General features: G+C 47.8%; 2 protein-coding genes across 2 annotated transcripts; both read right to left on the reverse strand.

Annotated features, from left to right (window-relative positions):
• Positions 1 to 8,767: 8,767 nt before the first annotated feature.
• On the reverse strand, positions 8,768 to 12,439 carry GPAA1 (glycosylphosphatidylinositol anchor attachment 1). The gene is made up of 12 exons (XM_084751597.1): positions 12,207 to 12,439; positions 11,599 to 11,778; positions 11,398 to 11,509; positions 11,046 to 11,193; positions 10,861 to 10,962; positions 10,574 to 10,770; positions 10,297 to 10,493; positions 10,051 to 10,204; positions 9,785 to 9,880; positions 9,442 to 9,632; positions 9,185 to 9,355; positions 8,768 to 9,084 (listed from the first exon to the last, which is right to left on the reverse strand). The coding sequence occupies exons 1-12, from the start codon at positions 12,278 to 12,280 to the stop codon at positions 8,841 to 8,843; spliced, it is 1,866 nt and encodes a 621-aa protein (XP_084607723.1). The 5' UTR covers positions 12,281 to 12,439; the 3' UTR covers positions 8,768 to 8,840.
• Positions 12,440 to 13,217: 778 nt separating this feature from the next.
• Positions 13,218 to 15,590, reverse strand: EXOSC4 (exosome component 4). The gene is made up of 3 exons (XM_084751596.1): positions 15,270 to 15,590; positions 14,146 to 14,352; positions 13,218 to 14,026 (listed from the first exon to the last, which is right to left on the reverse strand). The coding sequence occupies exons 1-3, from the start codon at positions 15,438 to 15,440 to the stop codon at positions 13,667 to 13,669; spliced, it is 738 nt and encodes a 245-aa protein (XP_084607722.1). The 5' UTR covers positions 15,441 to 15,590; the 3' UTR covers positions 13,218 to 13,666.
• Positions 15,591 to 16,925: the final 1,335 nt, after the last annotated feature.

Below are 16,925 nucleotides of genomic sequence, written 5' to 3' on the forward strand. Positions count from 1 at the left end.
ACCAAGACTCCCAGGGTACTGTAGTCGCTGTGAAAAAGGGAAACATTGGGCTTGAGATTGTCAGTCTAAGCGAGATGTACAAGGCAATATCTTGCCAACGGAAAACGGCAAGAGGGGCCATTGGCTCAGGCCCCCGTAAACAATGCCAGCCGAATTCCTTTGGCCAGTCAGGAAGTGACAAACCCACAGAAAAACGGGAACTGAGTGTTAGCGATCTAATGCATGCTACTGAAGGCAGTGCAGCCTTAGATCTGGCTTCAAATATGTCTCTTACCCTATCTCCTCAGGTTGAATGTTACAAATTAAATACTGGTGTTTTCAGACCTTTGCCTTCAGGCACAGTAAAAATGGTTCTGAAAAAAAAGCGGGCTGACTTCTCAGGGTTTTATTGTACATCCCGGTATTATAGATGGAGATTCTAAAAGGAAAATAAAAATCTTGGTATGTGTAAAAAAGGAGATAAAAATCGATGCCGGGGATAAAATTGCTCAACTCCTACTGTTTCCTTACATTAAGGACAAAGCCTCTCCAGTGGAAAGAACTGGTGCGTTCAAAAACACAGGGACACGTGTGTTCTGACAAACAATAATTAATGATAAAAAAACCTAAGTTAATTATACAATTAAATGGTATTAAAATAAAAGGCTTGGTAAACAGTGGAGCCGACGTCTCCATCATTTGCCAAAAGTCTTGGAACCAAATTTGGCCCTAAAAAAGGTTTATACAAAAATTGTAAGAATTAGTAAGTTATCTCAAATAAAACAAAGTGTACAGTGGCTTGAGTGTGTGGAACCAGACGGACAAATAGGAAGGCTGAAACCCTATGTGGCTGACATTCCTATAAATCTATAAAAAAGAGACCTTTTACAACAATGGGGTACTCAGATTACTATTCCTACAAATACTAAGATAAACAAGGTTAAAACTATGGGTTAATTGGTATGCGCTTCTAAGAAAGAGATTAACATAAGCGATCAGAGGCGACCACAAGCTATGCTCATTGTCCAACCTCAAAATTCTTCAGGTTTAGAATGTCAAAATTTATAAGAGGGGCCACTGCTGAGATACCAGCCACCTTACCCCTAAAATGGATTTCAAACAGACCTGTATGACAAGAACAGTGGCCCTTAACAAAAAAAAAAAAGTTACAGGCGCTTCAAGGTTTAGTAAAAGAGCAGCTGGAGGCTCAACATATCAAAAAATCTTCCAGTCCCTAGAATTCCCCTGTGTTTGTGGTAAAAAAGAAATCAAGTGGATAAAAAATGATAACAGATTTGAGGGCCATAAACAAGGTGATTCAACCCATGGGTTCGCTTCAACCTAAAATTCCTTTGCCTTCCTTATTACCTCGGTCTTGACATATAATTACAATTGATTTAAAAGATTGTTTTTTTACCATACCTCTACACAAAAAAGACAGGGAAAGGTTTGCTTTCTCAGTACCTACTTTGAACAGTAATTCTCCAATAAAGAGATATCATTGAAAGGTACTTCCACAGAGAATGCTGAATAGCCCAACTTTATGCCAGTATTTTGTACAACAACCTTTAAAAATACTTCATAAGCTGTTTCCTGAATCTATCATATACCATTACATGGATGATATTCTGCTAGCTGATTCTGATCCTAGTGTTGTAAAAAAATGTTTCAGGAAACACAAAGAATTCTGCCATGCTGGGGATTACAGATTGCTGTAAAAAAAATACAAAGAGAAGATTCAGTTACCTATTTAGGCTATAAAATAACTAAACAAAAAATTCGACCACAAAAGGTACAGATCCGTAGAGATCAATTACAAACTCTTAATGACTTTCAAAAATTATTGGGAGATATTAACTGGTTAAGGCCTACAATCGGGTTAGCTACCTATGAGTTAAGTAACTTGTTTCAGATTTTACAAGGGGATTCGGATTTAAACAGTCCTAGGTGTTTAACCGCTAAAACAAAAAAGGAGTTAATTCCGGTAAAACAAAAATTTCAAAAGGCATATGTGGATAAAATTGATCCTAAACTTGGTTATATTTTGGTTATTTTGCCTTCAAAACATTCTCCTACTGGGCTTCTCATACAAAGAAAAGACAAGATCATAAAATAGATATTCCTGACATATAAACAAAACAAAAAATTAAAAACATACATAAAAAAATTTCTAAATTGATTACAAAGGGAAGAATAAGGTTGCGTCAACTGTCAGGGATGGACCCGGCGGAAATTGTAGTGCCTCTTACTGATTCTGAGATTATGTCATTATGGGTAATTAATAAAGATTGACAAAAAGCTTGTAGTAACTATTTGGGAGACATTAACAATAGATACCCAAAAAGCAAACGTATACAGTTTATAAAAAGAACTAATTGGATCCTTCCAAGTACTGTAAAGAGGTCACCAATCTCAGGGGCACCCACCTTTTTCACTGATACAAATAAATCAGGTATGGCTGGTCCAAAGGTAGTAAGTTATCACAATTGATTGTTCACAGTCAGTTACAGATTGAACTCCTGTTCTACACTTTCTCTTCAAAAAAATAGACTGATAACTGTAAAAATAGATAGATTTGCTCTTCAAACTCTTCAGAGATCCACAAAATATGACATTTAATGATGAGGACTTTCCTGACCTAGAGAGACATCCGCTCCTGGCCGCTTCTCCATTTACATCATTGAAGATGGGGGCTTCAAGAGACGTTAGTAACAAAATGGTCACTAGATGAAAAAACTGCTCTGCTGTTGCTCTTATCTCTACTACTGATAACAGGCTGACTGTCTACAATGATCAACAGTGATGCTGAAAAGTTGACTGTCCAGCTTTAAAGAGACTACATGGACCAGACCGTCGGATTTCCTGCTTCAAAAAGCAGTTCGTTGAATGTTTTGGGCCGATAAGGCTAAAGACTGATTGCCCCAATGAGAGAGAGAATTCAGAGATTATCCAAAAAGTCTGCTCTCTATATACTATGCAACTTGAAAGTTGCCTACCAACACTTCCTTTATTAGATAGATTTTCCTTCTTAGGTCTCTGATGAAATTAAAGACTAGATAGCCACAGTGTTACTAAAAGCTTTAGTCTAAAAATTAAAAACACATTTATAGATTAATAATTACAATTTCTCGTAAAAAAAAAAAAGGACTCTCTTTGGTAAGATAGTGAAATACTTTCCCTTAGGTTAACAAATATAAAAAGACTTTATTATGTACTTAATACCTGATGAGTATGTATATATGTATATGTGTGTATATAGTTCTTAATTTTTTTAAAAGAGAAGGGGGATGTGTGGGAAAGATTAAGCTTTGTCACAGGTGGAAGCAATCTTGGCGGGCTTTACCCTTGGGACACCCCATGAATACCTTGTGACAGACTGGAGCCTTCCTGGGCTTGGAATTCAGGAAGCCGACCTGGGAACCCCACCTTGGCTATTGTTTTCCTAATTGACCCTCGAAGGGAGAAGGAGACCGCCCTTTGCATGTGACTGGGAAGGTGGGGAGAAGAAAAACAACAGATTGAGGCCAGGAGAGGGGCGTGGAGAGGGGCGACCAGCTGGATCAGCACTCGGGACGGAGAGACACCTGAGGACCCGTCCCGTGGAACGGATACCGTAAGGTTCACTCTTCTGTCCCTTTAACCTTTTTTTCCTTCTTGTGTATGCTAGTTGGGTTGTATAATAAAGTTTAATTGTTAAAAAACAGAGCCAACAGGGCTATGGGTGTTTATTTTCATTGGGAATTGGTTATGTTATTATTGGTTTTATTCAGAGAGAGAAAGAGATTGGACTCATGGATTTTTCTCTGAGAATATAGAAATATATAGGGATGATAGAATGAAAAATAATTATTGAATCTACTTTTAAACTTAAGGCCTTAATTGTTACAAGGCTATTTTTAATTCATTGGTATAGAATATTATATATTGGTGTAAAATAAGTTTATTCTTTTTTGTTTGTTTGTTTTTTTGTTTTTTGCTTTTTGAGACAGGATTTCTCTGTATAGCCCTGGCTTCCCTGGACTCACTTTGTAGACTAGGCTGGCCTCGAACTGCCTCTGCCTCCTGGGTACTGGGATTAAAGGCGTGCACCACCACCGCCTGGCAAATAAGTTTACTCTTAATTCATTGTACTATTCAATTTTATCACAAGAATATACATCGTAGGCTCAATAGATAAATAAGGTAAAATATTTAGATAAGGTCTTCAGAAACCTCAGAGCCTACAGAATATGGCTTTTACAATTTTTTAAAAATTGTTTTGAGGGTTCTTTGAAAATGAGACAGGTTGACTCCTGGCAACACCCAGCCTGCCTCAAAGAAGGCAATTAACATCAAGGAACCTCCTTATGGAGATGGCTTCAGATGTGGCAAACCAGCCACTGGACAAAAATGTTTTTGTTTTCTGCCACAGACAGAATTCTGCCTGAAATGGGCAAGCTTGGATGCAGGTGGAGTTGACGCCAAATTCTGCCAAGACAGGGTAGGCAAGTCCTCAATAGTCCCTGCTTCACAAATAATGTCTGTCAGATATATGGGGCCAGAAGGCTGAAGACGATGCTCCAACATGTTAAAGAGTTTTGAGTGACTGTTCAGGCAGCAAAGTGTCCCTGTCACTTTTTCATTTTGGAAGCTGTTAACCTGCACTTCCTGTTTACTCAAGTAATTAATTTTATTCCTTCTCAAGTCTCTGATGGGGTTGAAGCCAGCAAAACCTTATAACATGATTATAACGATTGTTTTGTGGTTCTTGTGTGTGTATCTTGTATATTGGTGTAATAATATAAATGTATAGGTAAAAGTTTTTTTTTAAAATTAGACTAAAAAGGGGAATTGTGGAGGAATGTCTTGAGTGGATACAACAACTGTCAATAAAGCACTGTTTAGCCAATCAGCTGGGCAGGACAACAGGTAGAAGGTGGGACTTCCAGGAGAGGGGGCAGAATGAAGAATTGACAGTTGACAGGGAGAGAGGAGGGTTGAGAGTTGAGGGAGAAGGAGGAAGAAGCGTCCAAGGATCAGAGTGGCAAGTGCTTGGGATATATGTATGTTAGGAGGTTTAGAGTACTTTATTTTAGTTTATGAGTGGATTAGAATCCGTTTAGATTCTGCTTGGTGTAGTGCTTGCAGCTTTAAAGTAGGTTTCAGACTCTGTGTCAGTTATTGGCTTCCTAGGCCCAACCAATAAAACTTATTCTAACACTAGGAGGTAGGACAGGCCACTATGGGCAGTTTAGATTAGCTGAGTATCTGCCTAGCTATAGTGCTGAAGTTTTATATAAAAGTCATTAGTCAGAGCAAGGGCAGGCATAGAAAAGCCACACAGCTGAGTTTTACAGAAAGCCAAAATCACCCGATGGTTTCTTTTTTCTTTTTCTTTTTTTCCCCAGACAGGGTTTCACTGAGTAGCTCTGGCTGTCCTGGAACTCACTCTGTCAGAAAGCCAAAATGGGCCATGTAGGGTGGCCCATGTCTGTAATCCCAGCACTGGGAGGCAGAGGCAGGTGGATCTCTGTGAGTTTGAGGCCAGGCTGGTCTACAAAAAGAGTCCAGGACAGCCAAAGCTACATGGAGAAACCCTGTCTTGGGGGCGGGGGACGGAAGGCAAAATGGAACACCAGAGGACAACTCCAACTATGTCAGCCCCGATGTAATATACAGTTCAGGTTTAAAATATTCCTGACTCAGGTTGTGTGCTAGGATTACAGGCACAAACCAACACCTTGGCTTTGCTTTATTTTGGGTCTTTTGAGTTTCCCTATGTTGCTCAGACTTGCCTCAAACTACATGGCTCATGCAATCCTCTTGCCTCAAGACACTCCCAGCAGATTCACTATGTAACCTAGACTGGCCTGAAATTCATAGTACCCCTACTTGTGCCCCAAAGAGGGCTAAGATTCTTATAGCCGTGTAGCTATGCCTAGTTACCTCACATTTTGAGAAAAACAAAAACAAAAAACCCACACACACATACAAAATTAAGACAAACCCTCCCACCTCCAAAAATGTTATTCTATTGTGCCTCTTCAGCATTCATGTAAGTGAAATGCACTCTAAGGTTCAGAGCTCGTGAGATGTTTAGTGTTCTTCCTGTGAATATTCCCCTAACAAATATGTCCACTTGTGTTCTAAGTGACTGCTAAAGTCCTGTTAAAACCAGCTAAGGTTGGGGCTGGAGAGATGGCTCAGAGGTTAAGAGCACTGACTGCTCTTCCAGAGGTCATGAGTTCAATTCCCAGCAACCACATGGTGGCTCACAACCATCTATAGTGTGAGCTGATGCCCTCTTCTGCTCTGCGGGTGTACATGCCAACAGCACTGTACACATAATAAATAAATCTTAAAAAACAAAAAACAGCTAAAGCCAAAGCTCAGCCAAAATGCAGGGAGAATTTCGTACTAGATGACAGCTCAGAGACAAAAGGCACACAGACAAGTCCTAGCCAATTAAATAGGGGAAGGCCTTTGATATACTCAGCAGGTAGCACTTCGGAGGGCAGGGGTAGAAAGCAGGCAGGGCTAGAGTAGAGCCTAAGGGGCCAAAGATTGACAACTCAGTGACAAAGCAGGTAGTGCCTCAGTGGCTTTCATACATTCCCTCTATGTGTAAGCCAGAGCCCTACCCAGGTAGGTCAGCGGTATAGGCTAATTTTTTTTTCCCTCAAGACAGGGTTTCTCTGTGTAGCCTTGGCTGCCCTGGACTAACTTTGTAGACCAGGCTGGCCTCGAACTCACAGCGATCCACTTGCCTCTACCTCCTAAGTGCTGGGATTAAAGGCATGCGCCACAACCGCCTGGTTTAGGCTCAATTTTTTCTTTCTTTTTCTTTTTCTTTTTTTTTTTTTTTGGTTTTTCGAGACACGGTTTCTCTGTGTAGCTTTGGCTGTCCTAGACTCACTTTGTACACCAGGCTGGCCTCGAACTCACAGCGATCCGCCTGCCTCTGCCTCCCGAGTGCTGGGATTAAAGGCGTGCACCACCACTGCCCGGCTGGCTCAATTTTCTTAACACATATATTTTATTACAAACTTATTAACTGAGAGTACCTCATTTACAACCCGACTAACCTAAATAGAAAAAGATTATAAATACAATAATGAAACTGTGAGGATATCAGCTCTTAGGAACGATCCTCCTGGCGTAATCAGCAGGATTTCTTCTGCTGGAACCTGGAGCAACCAGAACCCAGAACCTCAGCAGGAGCTGGAGCCCTAAAGCCTTCCCTTGAGTGGTTCTCTCTAGGAACGTCTCCAAGTGGAGGGATGAACAGCCAAAACTATCCAAGCCTCCTGTTTTTGGCTCACATTCATATCTCCTCTCAGAATTTGTTCAAGGATGTTTTCAGCTGGTTAACAATCAATCTCCCCCATACGGGTACGGTGGTTTGACTTCTAAGGGGATAAACATCATCTGCTCTCTCACAAGTCTTTTTCTTATTCTCCCTACTTGTGATCTAAACAAAAAACATGGTTATCTCTCCTTCACAGCGGTCTCCTCAGAGGGCCCCCAAAGAAACTTTAAAAATATTTTTTTTAAAAAGTTGTCTGTACACACACATGCATGCTATGGTAGATGTGTGGTCAAAAGATGCTAGGCAGGTGGGGGTGGGGGTGGGGGTGGGGGTGGGGGTAGGGTGCAGTTCTCTTTCCACTATGTGAGGACCCAAGATCAAAGTCAGGCTGTCAGACTTGGTAGCAGACGTTTTTGCCTGCCGAGCCATTACTCTGCCTCAGAGAAACCACAGGTACTTCCCAGGGCCATGAGGAACCAACTCATGGGAAGAAGGGCTCCATCAGAGAGGTGTCTAAGAGGATGGTGCCCTGCCCTGAGTTGATTCCAACGGTTTTATAGCCTCCTAGGGTGGAGCAGCTGTGTCTCCCTTACCAACACTGAAGCCATGACTGGGCAGTGTAAAGGCACTTCCAGACCTGGCTTTTGTTGTTTTGTTTGTTTGTTTTCAAAGTGTCTTTAGGATTGTTGTCTTCCATGGTGTGTCCCCTTCTGTTCTGGCCTGTCAGTGTCTCCCTGCTTTGGGGTTCTTTTCTCTTTGTCTATTGTTGCTGGGTACTGGTTAGACTTTGACACCACCTCTTTCCACTATGCTGAGTTCTGCCTCTAGTGGGCACCTCACCTTGGCTTATGCTACTATGTAAGTAAGTGGAGCCTGGCATTCCTTCTACTCCATATTAAACACTAAAGACGGAGCTAGAGAGATGGGTCAGCGGTTAAGATGACTGTCTGTTCTTCCAGAGGTCCTGAGTTCAATTCCCAGCAACCACATGGTGGCTTACGACCATCTATAATGTGATCTGATGTGCACTGTATACATAATAAATAAATAAATTTTTTAAAAAAACAAACAAACACTAAAGACGGAGCTGGAGAGATGGCTCAGAGGTTAAGAGCACTGTCTGTTCTTCCAGAGGTCCTGTGTTCAATTCCCAGCAACCACATGGTGGCTCACAACCATCTATAATGTGATCTGATGTGCAATGTATACATAATAAATAAATAAATTTTTTAAAAAAACAAACCCTGGCTGCAAATTATCTCATGTCCCAGAATTGCCTCTAGCACGGCACCGCATGTGCAGCTGGGAGTGGGTTTGTACTTGCCCCTTCAGTGTCCAGCTGAGGCTTTCCTCCAGATGCTGATGAGGCCAGGCTCCCACTTCTGCCATCAGGAGAGATGCACCCGAGAAGACTAGGGTGACTCCTCCAGAGGAGTGAATCAGAAAGCCTAGCCAATTGCTAGGGGCTCTGAATAGACAGTGGGCCAGGATCCCAAAGAGTACAAACAGACCACTTGTTTATTTTCCAGGGACGAGGTAGAATGGAGGCTTGGGGAATCCTTATCCAGAGACCTCACTTCCAGAAGAGAACATTCCAGAAAAGCAGCCAGCAGGGATACAGACCCAAGGCCAGTATTGGGAAGAGGAGGGCGCCATAGGTGTAGTGTTCCAGCACGCCCTGGGCCAACGCTGTCAGGAAGAGCTGCCAGCCCTCTGCCAGGGACAGTGGTACCTCTTGTAGCTCCCGCCACAGGAATAGGCTCCCGAGGAGTGTGACTGCAGGGCTTGTCACTACCAGCAGGGCAGCATAGAGTGGCCTAGGTGGAAGGGCAACATTTATGCATGTATCACAGTGGATGCCAAGAATTGAATAAATGAGGATTGGCCCTGGTGGAAAAGGAGTTGACCAACACATACCGGGGGCCGTGGGGCTTGGTGAGTGCAGCAGCAGGCACCATGGTGGCAGCCAGCAGGAAGCCCAGGGAGAAATTGATGAGAGCAATGCAACCCAGCTGCAGGGCTAGGTAGATGAGGGCCACCAGTTTCAGTGCCATCCAGCCTCTGTCTGGGACCTGTGAGCTGACCACTCTACAAGGTAAGAAGTTCAAGGGCAGTCGGGGATCCATCTAAGTATCCAGGGGACTCACCTCCGCCTGGCCCGCCCAGCTGCTTACCTGTGGGTGTTGTGTGGGAGGGCTAGGCCAGCCACATAAATCGCCAGCAGTGTCAACACCACGGCCTCAGCCTCAGCCACTGGAAAATGCTGAGTGGCTACATGTTGGCCCAGCACGGGTAGGAAATAGAGAGCCAAACCCATGGCCTGAGAGATCAGTAGAGGTGCCATAAGTGAGGCCAGGCCCACACCCTGCAGAGCACATGGGGACTTGAAAGTTAGATCAGAGGCATAGGGCAGCCCCAAGGATTCACGCCACCCCTCCAGCTGAGGCCCGTGTAGCAACAGAGAGCACTGCTGGGACCCTAGAAACCCACTCGAACATCAGTAGAGTATAACATCACCTGTGTTGCCAAGAGTGGAGACCCAGGGTTAGGAGCCTTCCCGGCCTCCTCAGGGCTCACTCCAGCCTCATGTAACTGCATCCACAGCTCCAGAGCATGGACCAAGTCAAGGACCCCAACAAGACATTGGATGGGATTTGCTAGATTGGAGATCATGGGCTCAGGTCCCCACCCCCATAGCAGGATGAAGGACCAGCCTCACTTTGCAGTTGAAAGGGGTTTGAGGCTGGCCACAGGTGAGTAGTGAGAATGAGGGCAGAGGATATCTTAAGCCCAAGGACCAGGAGCAAGAAGCCAGCAGCAGGCATGTAGAGGCCGATGGAGACGAAGCGGGAGAGGGCAGGCAGCAGGTAGAAGAAGAACGACTGATGCAGGCGCTCCAGGAGGTGGTTGAGCTTCCGGAACATGCCCTCCAGGGCCCTGTCAGGGGCACGGTCAGATCAGGGTCAGCCATCCTCTCACCTCACCTAGACACTGCCTTGAGCATGGAAAGGGGTTCAGCAGAGACTTACTTGCCCACTGCCACCAAGTCATACTTGTATTGGCGGAAGCTATTGATGCCACGTAGGGTTAGGGCCTCCACTCCGTAGCGCAGGAAAAGGCCGTGGGGGCCATGGGGCCGGCCAGAGGCCTGTCGCAGAACCATGAGCATCAGGGTCTGCAGACCCTGCAGTGGCCCTTCGAGTGATGTCCAGTCCTGGGGCTGCAACTTTAGAGGCACGGGCACAGGATCAGAGTCATTCCCTTCCCATAGGCCCCCATGCCCCGCCCCCCCGCAGGTCATCCCACCTTGCCCTGGAGAGTACATAAGAGCCCCCCTTTCTGGCAGAAGGTCTGGAAGAGGTTGAGCAGATCAAGGTTGGGCAGTTGACCATTGAGTCCCTCCACTGTCACATCAAGGCTGGTGACCACATCACTGCTCAACTCCAGGGCCACAGCTGCCTGGATGGCTCCAGCCCTGCCCTGCAGGGGAGATGACTGTATGCCTGCAGGAGCAAGCAGTGAGCACTAGAGGGAGCCCTAGTGAGGACAGCTGGCCCTAAAAGAGACAGGAGCAATCCGGGGGCAACACCTACCTGTAACATTAACATCATGGTAGGCTTCAAGCCAAGCCTCGGTGCCCACAAGATCATGTTCTGTTACCAGGAAGATTATATCTTTGGCCCAGTAAATCTGCCCTAGGAGCCAGAGAGAGAGAGGAGTCAGCAAGGCCTGGGGCATTGGCCAAATCCTCCCCGACCAGAGCCTCAGGGAGCCTCACCTCGGAAATGGGCAGCAAGTGCCAACAGCAGCCCCACAGCCTGGCTATTAGTGGAGTCTGGACCACAAGGAACGGTAAGCACCAGGGACTCGGTGCTGGCAGCGCGTGGGGCCCGCAGGATGCCATAGACATTGGTTCCTGACACCATCTGCACAAAGTGTTGAAGGGAAAGCCTCAGCAGACCCTACAGAAGACAGGACGAAGCCTGCCCTCCTTCCTGGCACTACAATGCCCACCATCAGAGGTCTTTGGACCATCCCTCCCACTGAGTCTCTTCTTTCCGGGGCACTTCAACAAGACACCCGATCCAGGCCACCCCTTTTCTCCCAGGCACACCCCTTTCCCTCAATACATAGCGCTCGTGGGTCTCATCCGGGAAGGGGAGTTTGCGAGAGAAGCTCTGAGTGTAGACCTCCAGCCCTACGGATCGCATCGACCGCTCCAGCCAGGCCACTGGCAGAGCCCTGGAGACACAAAGATAGCCTCTGATCAAGAGCTTCCCCCCTGGTCTAGGCCGCCCCCCGAAGTCCCCAGCTCACTGCTAGGCACTAACCCTGACTTCTTGCGGTGGGCAGCGAAGTCCCGGGCAAAGTTCCGGGCGCGATCTCCACCTACAAACTGCTCCTCCACCATGGTGGAACCCATGGCGTTCTCCGACATGTAAGTGCGCTGGGTTAGCGGCGGAAAAGCCAGCGCCAAAAACCAGGCGATGCCAGCCACGTAGCTCAGCACGCTGATAGAGAGAGCACAGAGGGGTCTCGGAATTAGCCGGACCAGGGACGCCCGCTTGGGGCTTCCACCACTGCCCCAGGGGGTCCAACCGGATGGTCTAAGCCATTAAGACCCCGGAGCCTCCCGCAGTCGGACCGTGGTGGCACACTCCTTTAATTCCAGCACTCGGGAGGCAGAGGCGAGGTAGATCTATGAATTCGAGGCCAGCCTGGTCTACAAAGTGAGTTCCAGGACAACCAAGGCTACGTAGAGAAAGCCTGTCTCGAGGCGGGGAAAAGACCCAAGCCACTGTATCCGGGATGGATCGGTACCAGAGCTCAGCGTTTGAGCGGTGGTTGTAGAAAGGGGCCAGAGCCAGGAGCAGTAGGCTAAAGCCGAGCCGCAGCCGCTTAGGTTCCCGGGAGTCCCGCCCCCTGTGCTCGCCCTCACCAGAGCGGAGTGTTTAGGCGCAAGACGATGCGGGCGAGTGCGCGCCGCCGCACCGGGTCCGACAGGAGACCCATGGCGGGGCGGGGGTCTCCGTTCTCCTCGCCGCCCGAGACCTCCAAGCGCGCACGATTCCTGTCAGACCCGGCGCTCCGTGCTACTTTTATTTCCGGTCCCAGGATCCGCCGCGCCACCACGCGGGGTCGGAGCAAATATCGCCGGGAACGACGCTTTTACGCAAGCCCAGGTCTGCGCATGCTTAGAACTGCAGTAAACTGAAGCGCTACAGGACTTAGTCACGGCCAGTGGGCGGAACTGGAACTTGGAGCTCCGGGAGCAGCCGGCGAACCACCTCTGGAAGGGAAGGACCCTGACCCAGTTCAAGATCGAGCAGCAATAGTGTGCGAGCCTTTGACTCTCAGGAGTCAAAGAAGAAGGTGTGTAACACAGGTGGGTGCAGAGCTAGGTCTTAAAGACAAATGCCTGCTGAAGCGACAGACTGAATTAACTTTGTAGGTTTGACTTAAGGGCCCGGGCGAACTGAGGCTCAGCTGTTGAATCATTTATATGCACGTCATGAACCTTAAGACAGCGCGCTCAGGGCTGGAGAGATGGCTCAGAGGTTAAGAGCACTGACTGCTCTACCAAAGGTCATGAGTTCAATTCCCAGCTACCACATGGTGGCTCACAACCATCTGTAAGGAGATCTGGTGCCCTCTTCTGGCGTGCAGGCAGAATGCTGTATACATAATAAATCTTTTTTAAAAAGACAGTGGGCTCACCTAAGCGGTGGGCTCAGAATCAAAGTCATCAAGGTCAGATATAAGGGCACTGGAAAGATGGCAGACTAGCACTGGCACAGCGGGCAAGGTGGTGGGCAGAGGAAAGGGTGCAGAGGTAAGGGTCTAAAGACAGATCCCCAAGAGACAACACAGATTATCCTTTTAGAGTCCAAAGTAAGTGGCAGAAAAGGCTCTAGTTGACTTCCAAGGAAAGGAGACACTAGTCCAGTGGTCCTCAACAGTTCTAACGTTTAATCCAGTTCCTCCTGTTCTGGTGACCCCAACCATATTTCGCGCCTCCCAGTGTTTGATTGCTACTTCACAACTGCAACTGTGTTATGAATTGTAATGCCAATAACTGGTATGTAGGGTATCTTGAGACCCCAAAGACATTGCTGCCTATAATTTGAGAACTGTACGTCTCTAGGGATGGGCACCCATAGGCAGCTGAGTGCTACCTCAGCCCTGTGCTCGGGTCTCAGATGGGCTGTGGGAACATGGCATATTCCTTAGGCTGAGGGCTTGAGCGCTCTTGTTCTTCCTAGCACAGTTAGTCCTCTCTCCACTTAGGGACATCACTACAAACTGCTCTGCAGGGCTCTTAGTGGCTTTGGAGTGCTGTACAGTGAGGTGCGTTCAGCAGAGGAGCAGGCCTTTATTCTGGATATGGGTGGTCCACACTCAGTCCCCCAGTAAGATAGAGGCCTCCTGCACGTGCTGCCGGACCACACGATCCAGCACGGTGTGCACATCTCGGGCCGCCTGGGCAGCTGCCTCTAGCACCTGCTCCAGGTGGTCTTCATGCAGCCTCGAGTCCATCTCCAGCAGTGCGATCTGGCCTGAGGCTGGCAGCAGGGCCAAGGCTAGCTGGGGCCCTCCGGCAGCTTCCTCCACGTGACTGAGGTCCGCTAGTGCTGTGCCATCCACGAAGCCAGCTGAGCATGCGCATACAAAGTCCCGCATGGGTATCCCAGCATCCATCACTGCCAGCGTGGCTGCGTTCACACACGCTGCATAGGTCCCACCATCTGCCTGCAGCACCTGCAGGAGGCAGGAGGCATCAGGATTATCAGACTGACAGCCTCCTGCAACTCAGGCCCACCTCATTTCCTTAAAGCCCCGCCCCCTGGGGGAGGGGCCTGAGCCTGCAGGGGGCTCACCTGCACATAGATGTCAATCTGAGAGCGTGGGTGCAGCTGGGTGAGGATGGCCGCCTCGAAGGTCTGGCGTAGCTGCAGCCCCATCTCACAAGACTTCCGGTCCCCATGAGGCCTTCGCTTGCGCTCACCTGTGCTGAAGGTTGCTGAACTATACTGGCAGTTCACTAGAGCCCGGTCAGGCAGGGCTCGAGACCGGGAGCCCCGGATCTGGAGAAGAGAAGAAAGAATAAATAAGCCAGGCCTGCCTCCTGGGTCACACTCAGTGCGTCAACCTTCCTCCTCTTCTTCCTTCAGAAAGATGCAGCTACTTTGCTTCCAAATCATAAATGGAGGAAGGGCCTACTTCTCAGCCTAAGTCATATCATGTTGTCTTTGGCAAGCATCTGATCTGTGTCGTCTTACACACTAACATTTTACTTACCTTCCAGAGACTTCCATCTCAATTTCCCTGCCCGTCAAAGCTCTGTATCCTCACCTCCTTGGTAACCCCTCAACTTTCTTTTTCTTTTTTCTTTTTTTGGTTTTTCGAGACAGGGTTTCTCTGTGTAGCCTTGGCTGTCCTGGACTCACTTTGTAGACCAGGCTGGCCTCGAACTCACAGAGGTCGTCAACTTTATTTCATCTATTGCTCCCCTGTCTACCAATAGTCTGCCCTGATGTGTTCTATACCTGACCATCATCCCGTTTTCCTCCCAGAAAGCTGAGCTCCCATAGGCCAAGCAAACGTTAAAACGTGCGTGTTTTTTGCCGGCCTCGACACAGCACTGCGACACAGTAATAAAGGCAGACATTTCATCTAAAGTCCCTGTCTTGGGAGTTTATGTTCCAGTAGAGAAACAAGCGGCACGAAAGACTCCGTAAAACCGACATAGTAGGTGCAGAAAGATTAAAAAAAAAAAAAAAAAGTAGTGGCTTGGGAGGTTTCTTCCCGCCAAGACGTCGGAATAATTAGCTCAGAGAACAGGGCGTGAGTGGAGCTTCGCCAGGCTGGCTGAGGCGATGCGGGCAGCCCAGGATGAAAAAGTAACAGAGGGCCCGCTGGGAGGGAAGAGTTACACCGTGAGACTTAGGTCTGCTCCCCGCGACGTGCGGCCCCGAGCCCCGCGTTCCTGCCGCTTACTCGCCTCGTGAGGCCCGTACACCACCGCCAGCGCCTTGGTGTTGCCCTGCTCGATATAAGCCGAGCCGTCGGCCTGCGCAAACACGCCCATCCGCGCCTGTATCTTGCGTAGCTCCCCCGCGCGCCGACCGTCTATCCGGTAACCCTGATCGGACAGGAGCTCCAGCCCAGCCATGTTGTGCGCTCCTCGCTCCGCCTCCGAGAGCACGACGGTTTAGATGGCCCAGGCTTCCATGACCTTCGGCTTCCGGCGGTCCGTACCTCTCTGGGTCTCGGTGAACTACAGCTTCCGGTGACCTAGTCCCTTTCCGGTCCGAGGGAAGTACGGCTCGCGGCGTCCTCAGCTTTCTGAATGTACTGGTTCGGTCGTTCAGTTCCGGGAAACCGAAGGCCCGGGCCAAACCTGGTTTTGCAGCTCTTTGGGTATTGCTAAACGAGGGACGCCCTCCGGCTTCTCCCTCCGGACGTCTTCTGTTTGTTGGAGGCGCTGGCTCCGGCGGAGACATACTTTGATCTCTTTTCTTTTAATTTTTTTTTTTTTTTACATTCTTTATTTGTATTGGATGAACTTTTACCTGCATGTATGGGTCGCGCGCGTGCGTGGTGCTGTGGAGGTCAGAAGAGGGCATCAGAGGGCCTGGAACGGGACTTACAGGCCGCTGCGAGCCGTTGTTTGGGTGCTGTTTTTGTCTTTGTCTTTAGCCCGTGTGGTTTTTACAGTGGTCAGTATAACCAAGTACGATATTTTTGTTTCACATACACGTGATATTTTCTTTGTGGAGCAGTTTTAAGTTTAGGAGTTTGTTTTCCATTTGCTTTGTTAAATCCATGTTTCCCTCCCTTATCTTGGCCAGTATATTTTCTCTATCGCCTGAATGCAAGCACAAAACGCCTGCATTTGTATATATGCAGCTGTAGAGTAGGTTTTGGAGTTCTGATTATTTTGATTATTTGATCATTTAGTATACACCGTTTTGGAGTGGTTTCACTCAAAATATGAAACCCATAGTCGTGAGATTTTGTTTTTGCTATGCTGGGTTTTTGTTTGTTTGTTTGGAGACAGGGTTTCTCTGCGTAGCCTTGGCTGTCCTGTAACTCCCTCTTAGAGCAGACTGGCCTCGAATTCAGAGAGATCCACCTGCCTTTACCTCCCAAGTGCTGAGATTAAAGCTGTGCACTGCCACACCTGGTTGTTGTGCTGTTCTAACTCTCCAAATCCTTGGGAGGTGCGTGCTCTTTCCCTTCAGGACACCCGGCCCACTCTGTTACAGTCTTCTCTCCAGAGCAAACTTTTCTGAATGCTTATTCTCCCCCATTCAGGGCCTTGTTGTCTGTGACAGTAACACCGTAGCTCTCCTAATAAAGCTCATCTGAAGAATAAGTTCATCTCCGTTTCCTTTCTGTGAATCTGTTATCATCTTTTACCTATAACCACAAGAAGTCAGGGGCCAGTGAGATAGTCCAGCTGATCAAGGCACTTGCCACCAGGTCTGAAACCTAAATTCAATCTCCAGAAGCCACATAAAGGTGGAAGGAGAAAACCGACTCTAAAAAGTTGTCTTGAGACCCCCCCACATGCAACCATGAATGTGAATAGCTAACTTTTTTTTTTTTAATGGCCAGGTGTGGTTGAGTACTCAGAGGTAGGAGGATCTCTGCG

The sequence above is a fragment of the Acomys minous genome (assembly GCF_964271855.1).
Source record: "Acomys minous genome assembly, chromosome: 12".
Lineage (NCBI taxonomy): Eukaryota > Metazoa > Chordata > Mammalia > Rodentia > Muridae > Acomys > Acomys minous.

Bases quoted from the DNA above. Each gene is read 5' to 3' on its own strand.
- EXOSC4 (XM_084751596.1), bottom strand. From the start codon at position 15,440: ATGGCTGGGCTGGAGCTCCTGTCCGATCAGGGTTACCGGATAGACGGT. The intron at 14,353-15,269 runs GCGAGTAAGCGG...TCTCTTCTCCAG, and splicing joins TGGTGTACGGGCCTCACGAG to ATCCGGGGCTCCCGGTCTCG. The intron at 14,027-14,145 runs GTGAGCCCCCTG...TGCCTCCTGCAG, and splicing joins AGATTGACATCTATGTGCAG to GTGCTGCAGGCAGATGGTGG.
- GPAA1 (XM_084751597.1), bottom strand. From the start codon at position 12,280: ATGGGTCTCCTGTCGGACCCGGTGCGGCGGCGCGCACTCGCCCGCATC. The intron at 11,510-11,598 runs GTTAGTGCCTAG...TTGTGTCTCCAG, and splicing joins GCCCACCGCAAGAAGTCAGG to GGCTCTGCCAGTGGCCTGGC. The intron at 10,205-10,296 runs GTAAGTCTCTGC...TGCCCCTGACAG, and splicing joins GACTTGGTGGCAGTGGGCAA to GGCCCTGGAGGGCATGTTCC.